This window comes from Bufo bufo, chromosome 4, assembly GCF_905171765.1.
Source record: "Bufo bufo chromosome 4, aBufBuf1.1, whole genome shotgun sequence".
Classification (NCBI taxonomy): domain Eukaryota; kingdom Metazoa; phylum Chordata; class Amphibia; order Anura; family Bufonidae; genus Bufo; species Bufo bufo.
In genome coordinates, this window is record NC_053392.1 from 169,543,263 (window position 1) to 169,562,920 (window position 19,658).

Here is a 19,658-nt window from a genome sequence, read left to right on the forward strand (position 1 = left end):
TCTGTATGTCATCCGTTTTTTGCGGATCCGCAAAAAACGGTAACATGTATAAATTTCAATAAGCAAATAAAGTTGTTTGGATTTCTTTGAAAAAAAAAAAATTTAAAATGTAATTTCCAGGAACGGAATCCGCATAAAACGGATGACATACGTAATGACATCCGTATGTCATCCGTTTTTTGCGGATCCATTGACTTTGTATTGTACCAGGATCCAAATTTTGCGGAAAAGAATAGGACATGTTTTAGATTTAAACGGACATACGGAACGGAACAACGGAAACGGACAGCACACATTGTGCTGTCCGATTTTTTTCCAGGACCCATTGAAAATGAATGGGTCCAGATCTGGTCCAGATCTGTTCCGCAAAAAACGGAACAGATCAGGAAAGAAAAAACGGACGTGTGAATGGACCCTTAAAAATGCCTGATCAGTCGAAAAAATGCATTGAAATGCCGGATCCGTCTTTCCGGTGTCATCCGGCAAAACGGATCCGGCATTTATTTTTTTCACCTTTTTTTCAGTCTGCGCATGCGCAGACCGGAAGGACGGATCCGGCATTCCGGCACTAATACATTCCTATGGAAAAAAATGCCGGATCCGGCATTCAGGCAAGTCTTCAGTTTTTTTCGCCGGAGATAAAACCGTAGCATGCTACGGTTTTCTCTTTTGCCTGATCAGTCAAAACGACTGAACTGAAGACATCCTGATGCATCCTGAACGGATTACTCTCCATTCAGAATGCATGGGGATATACCTGATCAGTTCTTTTCCGGTATAGAGCCCCTGTGACGGAACTCTATGCTGGAAAAGAAAAACACTAATGTGAAAGTAGCCTTAATTTCAGCCATCATAATGCATCACAGCATTGTAATATTCAGAATTTACCTTCTTGACATTTGCCTGCAAGGCGATAACATCGATCACAGACTTTTAACCCCTTAGGCTGGGTTCAGACCTGAGCGTCTTTGATATGCGCGTTTAACGCGCGTTTTTGACGCGCGTTTTTGACGAGCGTTTTTTGCAATAGTAAACGCGCGTTTGACGCGCGTTTGTGTGATTGACTGCAATGTCCTATGGCCACAAACGCGCGTCAAAACGCCCCAAAGAAGCTCAAGTACTTGTTTGAGCGTAGGGCGTTTTACAGCGCGTTTTTCAGCGCTGTAAAACGCTCAAGTGAGAACCAGGGCCATAGGGAAGCATTGGTTTTCATGTGTTGAGCGTTTTACAGCGCGTTTGAACGCGCTGTAAAACGCTCAAGTGTGAACCCAGCCTTAGATGCCAGAGGTCGATTGTGGCCACAACATTTGAGCAGTAAAATAATGGGAGCGCAGTTCTTCCTGTGCCTAAATGGCTCCCCTGCGACTAGATCACAAGAGCCATTTGTTTACTATGGCAGTCTCGGGCCTTTCGAAGACTCCAATGCCTGCCATGGAAAAGTATTCATGAGATCCTGCCTGTGGCAGGGCTTGATAGGAAAGTAGAGATTCTTTCATAGACTGCAATAGCAAATCATTGCAGTCTATGGGAAAAGCAATCAGAGGATCGTATATTATAATCCCCTCAGAAGTGTAAAAAAAAGTTTTTTAAAGTATAAAAAAATAAATTATATAAAAATTCAAATCACCTCCCCTTTCCTCATTTTGTAAATAAAAATAAATTACTATAATAGTAAGCATAATTAGTATCACTGCATCCCAAAATCCTCTACGGTGAACAGCATAAAAGAAAAAAATCTAAATGGACAACTTGCAGATTGTGGTCGTTTCACCTTCCCAAAACAATTTGAATAAAAAGTGATCAAAAAGCCATACACACTCCATTTTTAATTTATTTTTCTAATTCCACCCCATTTAGAATTTTGTTGCAGCTTTCCGCTACATTGTATGCAATAGTAAATGGTGCCAGTATGGACAGACTACTCAGTCCTTGAGAACACTGTTCATGGCCTATTGAACATTTTGTTTATACACATCTTACTACCATGATATGCTCCAAAAGGTATTTCATAGCTACTTAGGACTCTTTCACACTACCGTATGGCTATTTCAGTGTTTTGCGGTCCATTTTCACGGATCCTTTGTTTCGTTTTTTTTGTTTTCGTTGTGTTTCCGTTTCCGTTCCGTTTTTCCGTATGGTATACAGTAATTACATAGAAAAAATTGGGCTGGGCATAACATTTTCAATAGATGGTTCCGCAAAAACGGAACGGATACGGAAGACATATGGATGCATTTCCGTATGTGTTCCGTTTTTTTTGCGGACCCATTGACTTGAATGGAGCCACGGAACGTGATTTACGGGCAATAATAGGACATGTTCTATCTTTCAACGGAACGAAAAAATGGAAATACGGAAACGGAATGCATACGGAGTACATTCCGTTTTTTTTGCGTAACCATTGAAATTAATGGTTCCGTATACGGAACACAAAAAAAACGGCCCGCAAAACGAAAAAAATAAAACGGTAGTGTGAAGAGGCCTTACTCTGTGATTGTTATATATATAGAAACATAGAAACATAGAAACATAGAAACATAGAATGTGTCGGCAGATAAGAACCATTTGGCCCATCTAGTCTGCCCAATATACTGAATACTATGGATAGCCCCCGGCCCTATCTTATATGAAGGATGGCCTTATGCCTATCCCATGCATGCTTAAACTCCTTCACTGTATTTGCAGCTACCACTTCTATATATATATATAGCCTAATAGAAAAATGTTAATAAAAACATTTCAAACGTTGGAAAGTGCAACTGGTGCTGCAAAAAACAAGCCCTCATATGTGTACACAAACTGAAAAAAAAAATATATATATATATGAGTTTCTGAAGGCAGAGAGTGAAAAATGTAAATTAAGAAAAAAAACTAAACAAAATGATAAATGACTGTGCCAGGAAGGGGTTAAATCAATAATATAATTTGTTCCATGAGAAGTCATGGAGCCATAAAATGAAGATAACATTGACCACAATTTCTTTTCATAATTTATTAATCCTCCTTTCTGTCTCCATTCCGCTTTGGAGGCGAACACCAAAACGCTGCTAGCAGCGTTTTGGTGTTCGTCTGACGAAACTGAGCCAAACGGATCCGTCCTGGCACACAATGTAAGTCAATGGGGACGGATCCGTTTTCACTGACACAATCTGGCACAATAGAAAACGAATCCGTCCTCCATTGACTTTCAATGGTGTTCAAGACGCATCCGTCTTGGCTATGTTAAAGATAATACAAACGGATCCGTTCTGAGTGGATGCAGATGTTTGTATTATCTGAACGGATCCGTCTGTGTAGATCCATGATGGTCCGCACCAAACGCGAGTGTGAAAGTAGCCTAAATCAATCCGTAGATTTACTTGAATATTATCTTTACGGCAGCCAGCATTTGCTATAAATCTTTGCTTCCATGGTTTATTGTACATGCTGAATGTTTCATGTTACTTCTAATCTGCTTTACCTGCATTATTTTCCCCTTCAGCTAAAGGATATTCCAGACTTGTTTTCTGTCCGTGTTTCTGTTGTCAAAATGTAATGTCTTTAGCAGTTTGTGTCCATTAGACTAAATTCAAACATAAAATATAATCTGCACCAAAATCCTCAACAAGATCCACATGCTACACATAGATTTAGGGCTCATGCACACGACCGTATGTATTTTGCGGTCCGCAAAAAAAACGGATCCGCAAAAAATACGGATGACGTCCGTGTGCATTCTGTATTTTGTGGAACGGAACAGCTGGCCCCTGATAGAACAGCACTATCCTTGTCCGTAATGCGGACAATAATAGGACATGTTAAATTTTTTGCGGAACGGAAATACAGACATACGGAAACGGAATGCACACGGAGAAACTTCTGTTTTTTTTACGGACCCATTGAAATGAATGGTTCCGCATACGGTCCACAAAAAAAAAGGAACGAAAATACGTTTGTGTGCATGAGCCCTTAACGTGATTGTGGTGATGACAGGGCATTTGTTAAATCTCAATGGCACTGGTAGTTCCAGATTAAATACGTAATGTGTGAACTCAGCTTAAAGTGTGTCTGTCATTTCAGTAAATTTTTCAGAATAAGTTGCCATGAAACAACACTATATCTGCCATTTTTTTTAAAAAAATAAAAAAAAAAACGACATCCATATATAATTTTTTCTCTAAATTTATTGTTCTACATGTCTTTGATAATAAAAAAAAATGTTTGGGTAAAAAAAAATGGTTTGGGTAAAAGTTATAGCGTTTACAAACTATGGTACAAAAATGTGAATTTCCTCTTTTTGAAGCAGCTCTGACTTTCTGAGCACCTGTCATGTTTCCTGAGGTTCTACAATGCCCAGACAGTACAAACACCCCACAAATTACCCCATTTCGGAAAGTAGACACCCTAAGGTATTCGCTGATGGGCATAGTGAGTTCTTAGAATTTTTTATTTTTTGTCACAAGTTAGCGGAAAATGATGATTTTTATTTTTTTTCTTACAAAGTCTCATATTCCGCTAACTTGTGACAAAAAATAAAAAATTCTAGGAACTCGCCATGCCCCTCACGGAATACCTTGGGGTGTCTTCTTTCCAAAATGGGGTCACTTTTGGGGTAGTTATACTGCCCTGGCAATTTAGGGGCCCTAATGTGTGGGAAGTATTTTGAAATCAAAATGTGTAAAAAATGGCCGGTGAAATCCTAAAGGTGCTCTTTGGAATGTGGGCCCCTTTGCCCACCTAGGCTGCAAAAAAGTGTCACACATCTGGTATCGCCGTACTCAGGAGAAGTTGGGCAATGTGTTTTGGGGTGTCATTTTACATATACCCATGCTGGGTGAGAGAAATATCTCGGCAAAAGACAACTTTCCCATTTTTTTATACAAAGTTGGCATTTGACCAAGATATTTATGTCACCCAGCATGGGTATATGTAAAATGACACCCCAAAACACATTGCCCAACTTCTCCTGAGTACGGCGATACCACATGTGTGACACTTTTTTGCAGCCTAGATGCGCAAAGGGGCCCAAATTCCTTTTATGAGGGCATTTTTAGACATTTGGATCCCAGACTTCTTCTCACGCTTTAGGGCCCCTAAAATGCCAGGGCAGTATAAATACCCCACATGTGACCCCATTTTGGAAAGAAGACACCCCAAGGTATTCAATGAGGGGCATGGCGAGTTCATAGAATTTTTTTTTTTTTGCCACAAGTTAGCGGAAATTGTTTTTTTTTTTTTTTTTCTCACAAAGTCTCCCTTTCCGCTAACTTGGGACAAAAATTTCAATCTTTCATGGACTCAATATGCCCCTCACGGAATACATGTGGGGTATTTATACTGCCCTGGCATTTTAGGGGCCCTAAAGTGTGAGAAGAAGTCTGGAATATAAATGTCTAAAAAATTTTACGCATTTGGATTCCGTGAGGGGTATGGTGAGTTCATGGGAGAATTTATTTTTTGACACAAGTTAGTGGAATATGAGAGTTTGTAAGAAAAAAAATTAAATAAAAAAAAATCTCCGCTAACTTGGGCCAAAAAAATGTCTGAATGGAGCCTTACAGGGGGGTGATCAATGACAGGGGGGTGATCAATGACAGGGGGGTGATCAGGGAGTCTATATGGGGTGATCACCCCCCTGTCATTGATCACCCCCCTGTAAGGCTCCATTCAGATGTCTGTATGTGTTTTGCGGATCCGATCCATGTATCCGTGGATCCGTAAAAAACATACGGACGTCTGAATGGAGCCTTACAGGGGGGTGATCAATGACAGGGGGGTGATCAATGACAGGGGGGTGATCAGGGAGTCTATATGGGGTGATCACCCCCCTGTCATTGATCACCCCCCTGTAAGGCTCCATTCAGATGTCCGTATGTGTGTGTTTTGCGGATTCGATCCATGTATCCGTGGATCCGTAAAAAACATACGGACGTCTGAATGGAGCCTTACAGGGGGGTGATCAATGACAGGGGGGTGATCAGGGAGTCTATATGGGGTGATTACCCCTCTGTAAGGCTCCATTCAGACGTCTGTATGTGTGTTGCGGATCAGATCCATGTATCCGTGGATCAGTAAGAAACATATGGACGTCTGAATAGAGCCTTACAGGGGGGTGATCAATGACAGGGGGGTAATCAATGACAGGGGGGTGATCAGGGAGTCTATATGGGGTGATCACCCCCCTGTCATTGATCACCCCCCTGTAAGGCTCCATTCAGATGTCTGTATGTGTTTTGCGGATCCGATCCATGTATCCGTGGATCCGTAAAAAACATACAGACGTCTGAATGGAGCCTTACAGGGGGGTGATCAATGACAGGGGGGTGATCAATGACAGGGGGGTGATTAGGGAGTCTATATGGGGTGATCACCCCCTGTCATTGATCACCCCCCTGTAAGGCTCCATTCAGATGTCCGTATGTGTTTTGCTGATTCGATCCATGTATCCGTGGATCCGTAAAATACATACAGACGTCTGAATGGAGCCTTACAGGGGGGTGATCAATGACAGGGGGTGATCAGGGAGTCTATATGGGGTGATCACCCCCCTGTAAGGCTCCATTCAGACGTCTGTATGTGTGTTGCGGATCAGATCCATGTATCCGTGGATCCGTAAAAAACATACAGACGTCTGAATGTAGCCTTACAGGGGGGTGATCAATGACAGGGGGGTGATCAATGACAGGGGGGTGATCAGGGAGTCTATATGGGGTGATCACCCCCCTGTCATTGATCACCCCCCTGTAAGGCTCCATTCAGACGTCCGTATGTGTTTTGCGGATCCGATCCATGTATCCGTGGATCCGTAAAAAACATACGGACGTCTGAATGAGGCCTTACAAGGGGGGTGATCAATGACAGGGGGGTGATCAATGACAGGGGGGTGATCAGGGAGTCTATATGGGGTGATCAGGGGTGATCAGGGGTTAATAAGGGGTTAATAAGTGACAGGGGGGGTGTAGTGTAGTGGTGTTTGGTGCTACTTATTACTGAGCTGCCTGTGTCCTCTGGTGGTCGATCCAAGCAAAAGGGACCACCAGAGGACCAGGTAGCAGGTATATTAGACGCTGTTATCAAAACAGCGTCTAATATACCTGTTAGGGGTTAAAAAAATCGCATCTCCAGCCTGCCAGCGAACGATCGCCGCTGGCAGGCTGGAGATCCACTCGCTTACCTTCCGATCCTGTGAACGCGCGCGCCTGTGTGCGCTCGTTCACAGGAAATCTCGCGTCTCGCGAGATGACGCATATATGCGTGACTGTGCCTGGAGCTGCCGCCTCCGGAACGCGATCCTGCCTTAGGCGGTCCAGAGGCGGTTAAAGGGGTTATCCCATGACTAATGTAAAAAATGAAAATCAGACATAATATAGTACAGGGAGTGCAGAATTATTAGGCAAGTTGTATTTTTGAGGATTAATTTTATTATTGAACAACAACCATGTTCTCAATGAACCCAAAAAACTTATTAATATCAAAGCTGAATATTTTTGGAAGTAGTTTTTAGTTTATTTTTAGTTTTAGCTATTTTAGGGGGATATCTGTGTGTGCAGGTGACTATTACTGTGCATAATTATTAGGCAACTTAACAAAAAACAAATATATACCCATTTCAATTATTTATTTTTACCAGTGAAACCAATATAACATCTCAACATTCACAAATATACATTTCTGACATTTAAAAACAAAACAAAAACAAATCAGTGACCAATATAGCCACCTTTCTTTGCAAGGACACTCAAAAGCCTGCCATCCATGGATTCTGTCAGTGTTTTGATCTGTTCACCATCAACATTGCGTGCAGCAGCAACCACAGCCTCCCAGACACTGTTCAGAGAGGTGTACTGTTTTCCCTCCTTGTAAATCTCACATTTGATGATGGACCACAGGTTCTCAATGGGGTTCAGATCAGGTGAACAAGGAGGCCATGTCATTAGATTTTCTTCTTTTATACCCTTTCTTGCCAGCCACGCTGTGGAGTACTTGGACGCGTGTGATAGAGCATTGTCCTGCATGAAAATCATGTTTTTCTTGAAGGATGCAGACTTCTTCCTGTACCACTGCTTGAAGAAGGTGTCTTCCAGAAACTGGCAGTAGGACTGGGAGTTGAGCTTGACTCCATCCTCAACCCGAAAAGGCCCCACAAGCTCATCTTTGATGATACCAGCCCAAACCAGTACTCCACCTCCACCTTGCTGGCGTCTGAGTCGGACTGGAGCTCTCTGCCCTTTACCAATCCAGCCACGGGCCCATCCATCTGGCCCATCAAGACTCACTCTAATTTCATCAGTCCATAAAACCTTAGAAAAATCAGTCTTGAGATATTTCTTGGCCCAGTCTTGACGTTTCAGCTTGTGTGTCTTGTTCAGTGGTGGTCGTCTTTCAGCCTTTCTTACCTTGGCCATGTCTCTGAGTATTGCACACCTTGTGCTTTTGGGCACTCCAGTGATGTTGCAGCTCTGAAATATGGCCAAACTGGTGGCAAGTGGTATCTTGGCAGCTGCACGCTTGACTTTTCTCAGTTCATGGGCAGTTATTTTGCGCCTTGGTTTTTCCACACGCTTCTTGCGACCCTGTTGACTATTTTGAATGAAACGCTTGATTGTTCGATGATCACGCTTCAGAAGCTTTGCAATTTTAAGAGTGCTGCATCCCTCTGCAAGATATCTCACTATTTTTGACTTTTCTGAGCCTGTCAAGTCCTTCTTTTGACCCATTTTGCCAAAGGAAAGGAAGTTGCCTAATAATTATGCACACCTGATATAGGGTGTTGATGTCATTAGACCACAACCCTTCTCATTACAGAGATGCACATCACCTAATATGCTTAATTGGTAGTAGGCTTTCAAGCCTATACAGCTTGGAGTAAGACAACATGCATAAAGAGGATGATGTGGTCAAAATACTCATTTGCCTAATAATTCTGCACTCCCTGTATGTGACAACCCCTTTCTAACAAAGCTAGAACCAGCCCTGTACCTCACATGGATCCAGAGATCTCCCCATTCATTGTTCTGCTAGATTTATATCAAGCTGACAGCTCAAGGGGAGTGTCTTTTCTGCTGCAGCTAGTGGGGCGTGTCCATGTTCTTCCTATCACAACTCAGGAGGCAGTTGAAGAATGAAACTGAGCATGTGCGGCCTTCTCAGTGAGCAAATTAAAAAAATGAGTAAAAAAAATCAAAGAGCAGGTGGCGCTGTACAGATAAATTTTATTGAATAACTCAGTGGCTATGCTACATTTTTAATTATTTGCAATTACAAAAATATTTAGATCCAGGTGCTGGTTTGAAAACTGTTGAATATTTTTTGTGGGACAACCCCTTTAAAAGTGCATTGGTTCTGCAAGATAATAGGCATTCTATAGAAACAACATAAACCATTTATTGCATATGACATTTACCTCAACATATTCATGAAACTCCCAATACATCATATATACAGCCGATAAATAGGCAAGGGAACTAATACCTCTAAGACAACCAGATTCAAGAACTCAAAAATAATCACAAGGTAATAAAGAATGCCCGACTTGTTATATAGGATCAATCCTGCCTGTCACCTCTTTATTGGAGATACAGTCCTGATCAAAAGTTTAGACCACTTAAAAAATGGCAAAAAATCATATTTTAACAAGGTTCCAAGTAGAGCTTCAACATGCAACAAGAAGAAATGAGAGTGAGACAAAACATTTTTTGAGCATTCAATTAATTGAAAATAACGATTAAACTGAAACGGGCTGTTTTTCAGCTGATCCAAAGTTTAGGACCACATGCCTTTTAAAAGGCCAAATCTGTGCAAAGATGTGGATTCATTGTCATTTTCTGTCAGGTAGTCACACGTTATGATGGCAAAGGCAATAAAACTCCCTTTTTGAACGTGGTCGGGTTGTTGAACTGCATGAGCAGGGTCTCTCACAGCGCGCCATCGCTGCTGAGGTGGGACGCAGTAAGACAGTCATTTGGAATTTCTTAAATGATCCTGAGGGTTATGGAACAAAAAAGTCAAGTGGAAGACCCAAGAACTCAGCACTGAGCCGGAGGATCCAACTGGCTGTCCGTCAAGACACTGGATGATCCTCGACCCAAATTAAGGCCCTTACTGGTGCTGACTGCAGCCCCATAACCATCAGACGACATCTGAGACTGAAGGGCTTCAAAAACAAAAAACGTCTTCAAAGACCTCGTCTCCTTGAACGCCACAAAACTGCTCGTTTGGACTTTGCAAGAGAGCACCAAACATGGGACATTCAAAGGTGGAAAAAAGTTTTATTCTCTGATGAGAAAAAATGTAACCTTGATGGTCCAGATGGTTTCCAACGTTACTGGCATGACAAGCAGATGTTTTCTACGCGCCACAGTGGAGGGGGCACCATAATGGTCTGGGGTGCTTTTTCCTTCAGTGGAACAATGGAGCTTCAGGACGTGCAGGGGCGTCAAACGGCTGCTGGCTATGTCCAGATGTTGCAGAGAGCATTCCTCATGACTGAGGGCCCTCGTCTGTGTGGTAACGACTGGGTTTTTCAACAGGACAACGCTACAGTACACAATGCCCGCAGGACAAGGGACTTCTTCCAGGAGAATAACATCACTCTTTTGGCCCATCTTGCGTGTTCCCCTGATCTAAATCCAATTGAGAACCTTTGGGGATGGATGGCAAGGGAAGTTTACAAAAATGGACAACAGTTCCAGACAGTAGATGGCCTTCTTGCGGCCGTCTTCACCACTTGGAGAAATGTTCCCACTCACCTCATGGAAACGCTTGCATCAAGCATGCCTAAACAAATTTTTGAAGTGATAAACAAAAAACGGCTGAGCTACTCATTATTGAGTTCATGTTTGGAAGTTGGATTTCTGTTTTGGGGGGGGTTTAGTTTTTTTTTTTGGAGGTGTGGTCCTAAACTTTTGATCAGCTGAAAAACAGCCTGTTTCAGTTTATTCGTTGTTTTCATTAAATTAATTGCTCAAAAAATGTTTTGTCTCACTCCCATTTCTTCTTGTTGCATGTTGAAGTTCTACTTGGAACCTTGTTAAGATCCAGCCATGCTAAATATGATTTTTTTGCCATTTTTCAAGTGGTCTTAAACTTTTGATCAGGACTGTATCTCTCATATTTGGGTACACTGCACATTTCTTAGACCCCTCTGGGAAGAAAATAGAAACATAATATCTGAGTAAATAAGTTACTCAGACAGCAAAAATCACATTGTACCTTATAAATTCTATTAAACTTTGAATTCCTAGATGCTGACAAAACAAGCAAAGAGCGAGGAATTATTAGAAACATAGGTTTCCAGATTCTCTCTTATCTTGTATAAGCTTTATTCTTATAGTTCAGGATTGGATTACCGTAAAGTGCCTTTATGTTGATCTTTGGTATTATACCCACTGTTTCTACTTTTAAGGGCTCATGCACACGAACGTGTGCCGGCCAGGGCACACGGCATTACTGATGGGTCCGCAATCCGGAAGGTGTGGTGTGGAACGGAGGCACGGAACACTACGGAAGAACTATGGAGTGCTTCCGTGGGGTTTCGCTCTGTGCCTCCTCACCCCCCAAAAAAATAGAACTTGTTCTATTTTTTTTGTGGTGCGGACGAAACAAGAACCCATTAAAGTTCAAAGGGTCTGGATCCACCTGCGGCAGCTGCACGGATGTTGCCTGTGCAAATTGTGGTCCCCAATGCATGGAATGGCCGAACAACAGCCGTGTGCATGAGGCCTAAATCAGACTTAATTACAGCATACAAAAGATATCTCCCTTCACATCTAGTCATCAAAGCCCTCCTTGGCAAACTCCTTCAAAGTATCTCTACCTCTCGCTCTTTTATGACTGACCGAGATAAGATCGTTTATAACATTAACATGAGTTCCTCCTCTCTTCTTTTTCTACTTTATCCCATTCAGTCTAATCGTATTTTGCTGGTTTATTTTTGGTACATTTGTTAATATCAATTATGCCATAAGATCCTTCCAATTTCGATTTGTATTGTGTAAAATCCTGAAAAATAATATATATTTTATACAGCTTTTTTCTTATACATGTGAATGGAATTTGGAATTCCATCCACATGTATTCTACTGTATGTGTTCCAGAGAATGTGTTCCAAGAGAATATAGTCGGCACTACTCTGAACCATATATCGAATACTTTAATCTTCTCTTAAAGAATAACTGTCATATTTGCTAGTTTATTACAGCTAGGCATTTATACTTGAGCACGTCTGTTAATGATTGTCAAAAGATCTGTTATTAGCTTATAATAACAGCTTTCATTAATGTCCCCTGTCCCTTTCCACTGCTCCCTTCAAAGACCGTTGCTAGGGCTTGTCTGTCTTCCTTTTAGTATAAACAGAAGACAGAGGGGCGGTCTTCCACACTGCATGCCTGCATTAGGCTTCAGAGTGAGGAGGCGTGTCTCTCAGTAATCCAATCTGATTGGCTGTCAGGGAGCTGCTGGCGGCTACAGCACGTGTGTATGGGAAGTGAGGGAAAGCAGTTTTGGCCTCAGAGAACTGGCAGAGAAGGTCCTCATATTGTAAATGTTTAACCGCCTCACGTCCGCCCATAGGATATAAACGTCCTATGGGTGGACGTCTATTTCTGACAGCACGTTTTAAAACGTCCTGTCAGAAATAGCAGCTGCACGCTAATCGTGCAGCTGCTGATCGGGTTGCCCGCTGTCAGTGACAGCAGGGCAACCCTAAGACAAGGCAGGGACAGTTCCCAGGTGTCCCTGCCTTCACGATCGCTGCAGACACAGCGCTCACCGAGCGCTGTGTCTGCAGAGAAGGAAGCGCTGTGCGCTTCCTGTTCCGGCCCGGCGGTCATGTGACCGCCGTGACCGGAGAGTGCAGGGGCTGTGTGAGGTCTCTCAGAGACCTCGATCAGCCCTGCTGTGAGGCTGTACAGCGCAGGATTGCTGCTGTACAGCCTCTATAGGGGTGCATTTGTCCTGTAACTGGGGCTACTATCTCAGCCCCAGTTACAGGAGAAATCAACTGTGAAAAAAAAAAGAAAAAGTGAAGCAAATGTCCCCCAGAGGTCTTGTATGACCTTATGGGGGACGAAAAGTGTAAAAAAAAATAAAAAAAATAAAGGGTTGAAAAAATAAAATAAAATAAAGTTTCACATGTAAAAAAAAAAAAAGTTCCCAAGTTAGGAATAAAAAAAAAAAAATTAAAATAGAAAAAATAAAGTAAAATAGACATATTTAGTATTGCCGCGTCCGTAAAAACCAGCTCTATAAAAATATCACATGACCTAACCCCTCGGGTGAACACCGTAAAAAAAAAAAAAAAAAAACGGTGTCAAAACAAGCAATTTTTGTCACCTTGCATCACAAAAGGTGCAACACCAAGTGATCAAAAACGCGTATGTCCCACAAAATGGTACCAATAAAACCGTCACCTCATCCCGCAAAAAATGAGCGCCTACATAAGAAAATCTCTCAAAAAATAAAAAAACTATAGCTCTTAGAACATGGAGACACTAAAACATAATTTTTTTGGTTTCAAAAATGCTATTATTGTGTTGAAGTGAAACAAATAAAAAAAAGTATACATATTAGGTATTGCCGCGTCCGTAAAAACCAGCTCTATAAAAATATCACATGACCTAACCCCTCGGGTGAACACCGTAAAAAAAAAAAAAAAAAAACTGTGTCAAAACAAGCAATTTTTGTCACGTTGCATCACAAAAGGTGCAACACCAAGTGATCAAAAACGCGTATGTCCCACAAAATGGTACCAATAAAACCGTCACCTCATCCCGCAAAAAATGAGCCCCTACATAAGAAAATCTCTCAAAAAATAAAAAAAACTATAGCTCTCAGAACATGGACACATTAAAACATAATTTTTTGGTTTCAAAAATGCTATTATTGTGTAAAACTTTAATAAATGAGAAAAAGTATACATATTAGGTATCGCCACGTCCGTAACAATCTGCTCTATAAAAATGTCACTTGACTGAACCCCTAAGGTGAACGCTGTAAAAATAAATAAATAGAAACTGTGCTAAAACAACCAATTTTTTGGTCACCTTGCCCCATAAAGTGTTATATTGAATGATCAAAAAATCATATGTACCCAAAAATAGTACTAATAAAACTGGCACCTTATCCCCTAGTTTCCAAAATGGGGTCACTTCTTGGGAGTTTCTACTGTAAGGGTGCATCAGGGGGCTTCAAATGGGACATGGCATCTAAAAACCATGTGGAGTTCCTTTCCTTCTGCGCCCTGCCGTGTGCCCATACAGCAGTTTACGACCACATGTGGGGTGTTTCTGTAAACCGCAGAATCTGGGTAATAAATATTGAGTTTTGTTTGGCTGTTAACCATCGATGTGTTAGAGAAAAAAATTGATTAAAATGGAAAATCTGCCAAAAAAGTGAAATTTAAAAATTTGATCTCCATTTTCCTTTAATTCTTGTGGAACGCCTAAAGGGTTAACAAAGTTTGTAAAATCGGTTTTGAATACCTTGAGGGGTGTAGTTTCTACAATGGGGTCATTTATGGGGGTATCCACTATGTAGGCCCCACAAAGTGACTTCAGACCTGAACTGGTCCTTATAAAGTGGGTTTTGGCAATTTTCTTAAAAATTTGAAGAATTGCTTCTAAACTTCTAAGCCTTCTAACGTCCTAAAAAAATAAAATGACATTTCCAAAATGATTCCAACATAAAGTAGACATATGGGGAATGTTAAATAATAAATATTTTATGAGGTATCACTTTCTGTTTTAAAAGCAGAGAAATTGAAATTTAGAAAATTGCGATTTTTTTTAAATTTTTGGGTAAATTTGGGATTTTTTCATAAATAAAGGTGAAATATTTTGACTCAAATTTATGACTATCATGAAGTACAATGTGTCACGAGAAAACAATCTCTGAATGACTTGGATAAATAAAGGCGTTCCAAAGTTATTACCACATAAAGTGAGATATGTCCGTTTTGCAAAATTTGGCCTGGTCAGGAAGGGGGCAAAGGGCCCAGATGGGAAGTGGTTAAACAGCCATAACTAAGGGAAAACTCAAGGAAAACAGTGGTAAGTGAAGAAACTAAAGATTCCTCTATGCATAATGCTGCTGCAGCAGTAACATATGCTAAGATAGATTTTTTGATGAAAACCCTTCGGAGAAAACCCACAGGATGGTAGGCCCCCAGCTAAAATAATGTCCCTCATAGTGTAGGATTTTTTTTTGTTGCTGCCCCCAGCTTTAATAATGTCCCCATGTAGGCCCCCAGCTAAAATAATTTCCCCCGTAGTGTAAGATTTTTTTTTTTTACTGCCCCCAGCTTTAATAATGCCCCCATGTAGAGCCCCATCTTAAATAATGTCCCCCATAGTGTGTTTTTTTTTTTTTTTTTTTTTTTTTTAGGTCCACCAGCTTTATAATGTCCCCCATGGTTTATATAATGCCCCCATAGAGTCCCACAGCCCAAAAAAAAAAAAAAAAAACTTCACTTGCTCGCGCTGCACCAGTCTCTTCTCTCTTCACAGAACGGGACCTTTCGAAGGTGCGCGATGACGTCACTGCGTGCTCCCACGTGGTTACGTCACCACGCAGATCGCAGGTCCTTCTCTTCGGCAGGTCCTGCTCAATGAAGAGAGAAGAGACTGCCGCACCGCGAGCAAGTGGATGAGGTGAGGTTTTTTTTTAACCCCTAAATGGCCTGTGTACCCGTTTTTAATGGCCATTAGCTGGGTGCACTCCTGTCAATCGGGCGTTAAAAACAGTCCTATTGATTTCAATGGGGTCCGTCCGGCCGTGAAAATGGCCAAAGATAGGACATGTCGTATTTTTGGACGGACGCTATTCACTAGTCGTTAAAAGAACGGCCATGTGAATAGCCCCATAGACTTTCACTGGTGCTGAAAATGGCCGTGTAACGGCCGTTACTTAGTCGTGTGCATGTAGCCTTACCCTTTAAGCTGACACACAACAAACAGTCATTTGGTGGTGCTCTACAAGCCAGATTCCATACTTGCCAGATACATAAGAAAATTTGTGGCACTCCTCATGAAAACTATTAGTGCTGAGCGGCAGGGGTCATATTTGAATTCGTGATATTTCGCGAATATTTTGTAGAATATTCGTCAAATTTTTTTTACTCGAAAATCGGCAAGGTAATGATCGCTTAATATGCGAATATTACGCAATCAATACAGGCGTGTGTTAAAAACTAATATATAGCACTATAGAATATAGTGCTATATATTCGTTTTTAGAATATTCATAATTTTTTTTCCATCTGAAATCATGATTCGTGACTTCAGATGGAAAAAAAAATGATGACTATTCTAAAAAACAAATATATAGCACTATATTCAATATAGTGCTATATATTCGTATTTTAGAATATTCGTTATTTTTTTACATCTGAAGTTAACACTGTGAACTGCTTAAGTTGCTTGTGGGCCAATGAGTCATAAAATTTGAGATAAAAATTTGCTTTTCAAATATTTGTGCTCAACACTAAAAACTATGTCCTTTATTTGTGGACCCATGAAAGGACAGTGTTTTAATGATGAGTGCCACATATTTTCTTTGTATTTATCTGGAATTTCAAAAATACTCCCTTGTGGTCTACTCCCTACTCATGTTTTAATGTAGAGCAGAAGGAACTATGTAGTATTCGTGTTTATGTATCTGCACTAAACATGTATCTTTGTTAACTAAACTGTAGACTACAAAACAAAAAAGTTATTTTTTTCTTTTTGTGTAATTTTAGATGCATCCTTCCTCCATTTCTCTTTTAAAGGGTTTTCTGGTACCTAGTATTGGTGGCCTAGCCTCAGGATAGGTAATCAACATCTGGATTGGCCCACTACCTGCAATCTCCACTATACTGCAGGCAGACATAGAATTACAAGGTTCCATCCACTGTGTAGCGGCTGTGACAGGGTACTGAAGATCTGCTGCTATGAGGTGCAGTATTTCGGTACTTGAAATTACACAATGGATAGAGCCTTCCAGTCACTGTATAGTTTCTCACACTGGATGCTGCCTGAAGTAGCTGATTGACAAAGGTGCCAGGTATTGGGCCCCCGCTGATTGGATATTGATGGACTATTCTGAGGATAGGTTATCAATACCTAAACCCCATTCAATTACTACTTGTTGTTTTATCATCTTCTAAAACTAAAGTACATAAAAAGTAATACAAATACTACAACCTATATATCAAATAATAAAAACTTTTTGGAAAATTTATTTTTCAGTTCCCAAGGCAAGGTTTACAGCAGACTCAACAACAGCAGCAAACTGCAGCCTTAGTCAGGCAACTACAGAAGCAGCTTTCAAGTGAGTATATGAAATTATTTATATATTCCAGACCCTTATACAGATGGTATATGTAACATTCAATAATTTTTTGTCCTTTCTACATAATATAAATAATGCTGTAATGCATCTTTGTCATTAAATCATTTGTTCCAGTAATTTCAACGATTGGAAAGTTAGAGGAAAAGTGATGGCAACAATTTTCCTTCAGTTTGTTTCATTTTTTTTTTTTTTATGAAAAATACCACATTTCTCATGGCCTTTCTTTATACCATAATGTCCTCTGCCACATACTCTACATTTTCATGTCATTGTTTAGTGTCAAAAAATGCTCTGGTACTGTTTTTTCTATGGCACATTTTCCTACAGTCTTCTCTATAGGACTTGAAAATGCAAGAAAAAAAAAAAAAAAGAAAAACTTGTGCAAAATGACTGTAAGGGATCGCTCTCTCTCAGTGAGTCACAGTCACAGACTTCTTCGCAGACAACCAAACTGGTGCTTTATTGTGGCACTTCAGCACCCACACAAACATAAGCATCAAAATGAAATAAACACCTGCCCGTCTGGGCTCTAACTAATACACAGTAGTTTTCCCTGACTCCCCTCTAATTACAGGTTCTACACAGTATCTCAGGCTCCAAGCCTTAGCAGATCCGGTCATCAAACACAAGTCCATATGGGGAATAGGTCCGGCCACACATAGCCTCATGGCCCCTCAGCCCTCCTGACTGAGACCACCCAGAGCCTCACTAGGCCTCTACTTACAAGTCCTCTCTTCTTAGACTGACACACAGAGGGTTGGTTTTATGCCTCCTTGATTACAGCAGGCCTCACCTACGATGACCTCAAGCTAGGGGAAAACCTGCCGTGGAATGGAGGGTGGATTGGGAAGGTCCCACTACCAAACCTACCTTCCCAGTCCAAATAAAATCCAGCCCTTGTACTCCAACAAAACAAATAGCTCGAGCAACTATGTTTGCTGAAGCCAGCACCATCCTCCTGGATTTTACTTATCTCACCCAGTTGAGGAACCTGGGTGAGATATACACCCCTTCCAGGACTTTTAATGTACACAGTTTGCCACATGACATTAAATAAAAAAACACCAATTAAAACACTATGACCACAATTTGGCATCAGTATTTAGAACACAATACTACTGAACCAAATTTTGCTCATTATAGGAGTGTACAGTATTGCAATTTTAACACATATGAAGGTGTGCGAGGGCGGACCGACACGCTACAGTGGAGCAGATCACCGCCAAAGTGAACAAGAATGCTATCAGACATGTGCCTAAAACAACATTTCAGTGAACCCTACTGCATATGTGGCTCCAAAGCAGACAGTTGGTCATGGCACCTGTGCTAATGAATCAGCAGAAAAGGCTTAAAATTTTGCTGCAGTATCGGGATTGGACCTTTGCTGATTGGCAAAGGCTTGCCTTGTCCAATAAGTCACGTTTATTGCTTCATCCAATGGATGGGCATTGGCATGTCAGGCGAGAAACATTAAATAACAAACATCCTGCAACCATTGCTGGAAGAACACAAGCTGGTGATGGCAGCGTTATGATCTGGGGAATGTTTTCATGGCCTTCATTGGGCCCACGCATCCATGTGGAAGGCACTGTTAATTGATTTGGGTATGAAGACATCCTTGCAGATCACGTACACCCATACATGCTGATTGTCTTCCCCGGGGCAGATGGGATCTTCTAGCAAGACAATGCGATATGTCACACAGCTAGAAATGTCCAACATTGGTTGGAAGAGCATTAAATTTACCTTAGGTCATGTATCATACTAGTAGAAAAAGCGGAAACTGACTGTTATACAGAACTTCAGCCCACAAGCTTTGTGGAAATGTTTATTTTCATATAAATAGTATACTTAATTTAGGTGTTTTAGAGTTCAACAAAAAATCACAACTCAACTTTCTTTCACATTTTTGCTATTGAAGAGAATAAGTGTCTTTTCTTAAAAAACAAAAAACTAAACTACAACGAGTTTTATCTTGAGATTCCTTATTGTGTGTATTTTGGCAAAAGCACAGATAGTTCACAGAAACTTTCCACTGGGCGAAGGTTTTCTGTTACAGTACATACAGAAAAATGTGAATGAACTGAGGTCTGTGAAATTGCTGTAAAATAACAAGTGAAAATATGTCTATTACAGCATATATAGAGATTCCTGGCTACTTACAGCACTACTTTATCACATTTACGCCTATGCTTTGGCAAAAGGCTGATCAAATAACTTTTACCTAGGTCATTCCTCCTCCTGTCTCCTAAGTTCATGCATTTCAGATTGCTCGGGTGAATAAACAGCTGGCAATATTTGAACACCTTACAGAAGTCTGCAAGTTTTAAGCAATATAATGTGTTAAATTA

General features: G+C 40.9%; 1 protein-coding gene across 1 annotated transcript in view; it reads left to right on the forward strand.

Annotated features, from left to right (window-relative positions):
* The window catches only part of MED12L (mediator complex subunit 12L), a 692,480-nt gene extending 675,024 nt beyond the window's left edge, over positions 1 to 17,456 (forward strand). The window contains exons 43-44 of the mRNA XM_040429951.1: positions 17,205 to 17,286; positions 17,422 to 17,456. Of these exons, the coding sequence (XP_040285885.1) occupies positions 17,205 to 17,286; positions 17,422 to 17,456 (117 nt within the window). The remainder of the gene's footprint in view (positions 1 to 17,204; positions 17,287 to 17,421) is intronic.
* Positions 17,457 to 19,658: the final 2,202 nt, after the last annotated feature.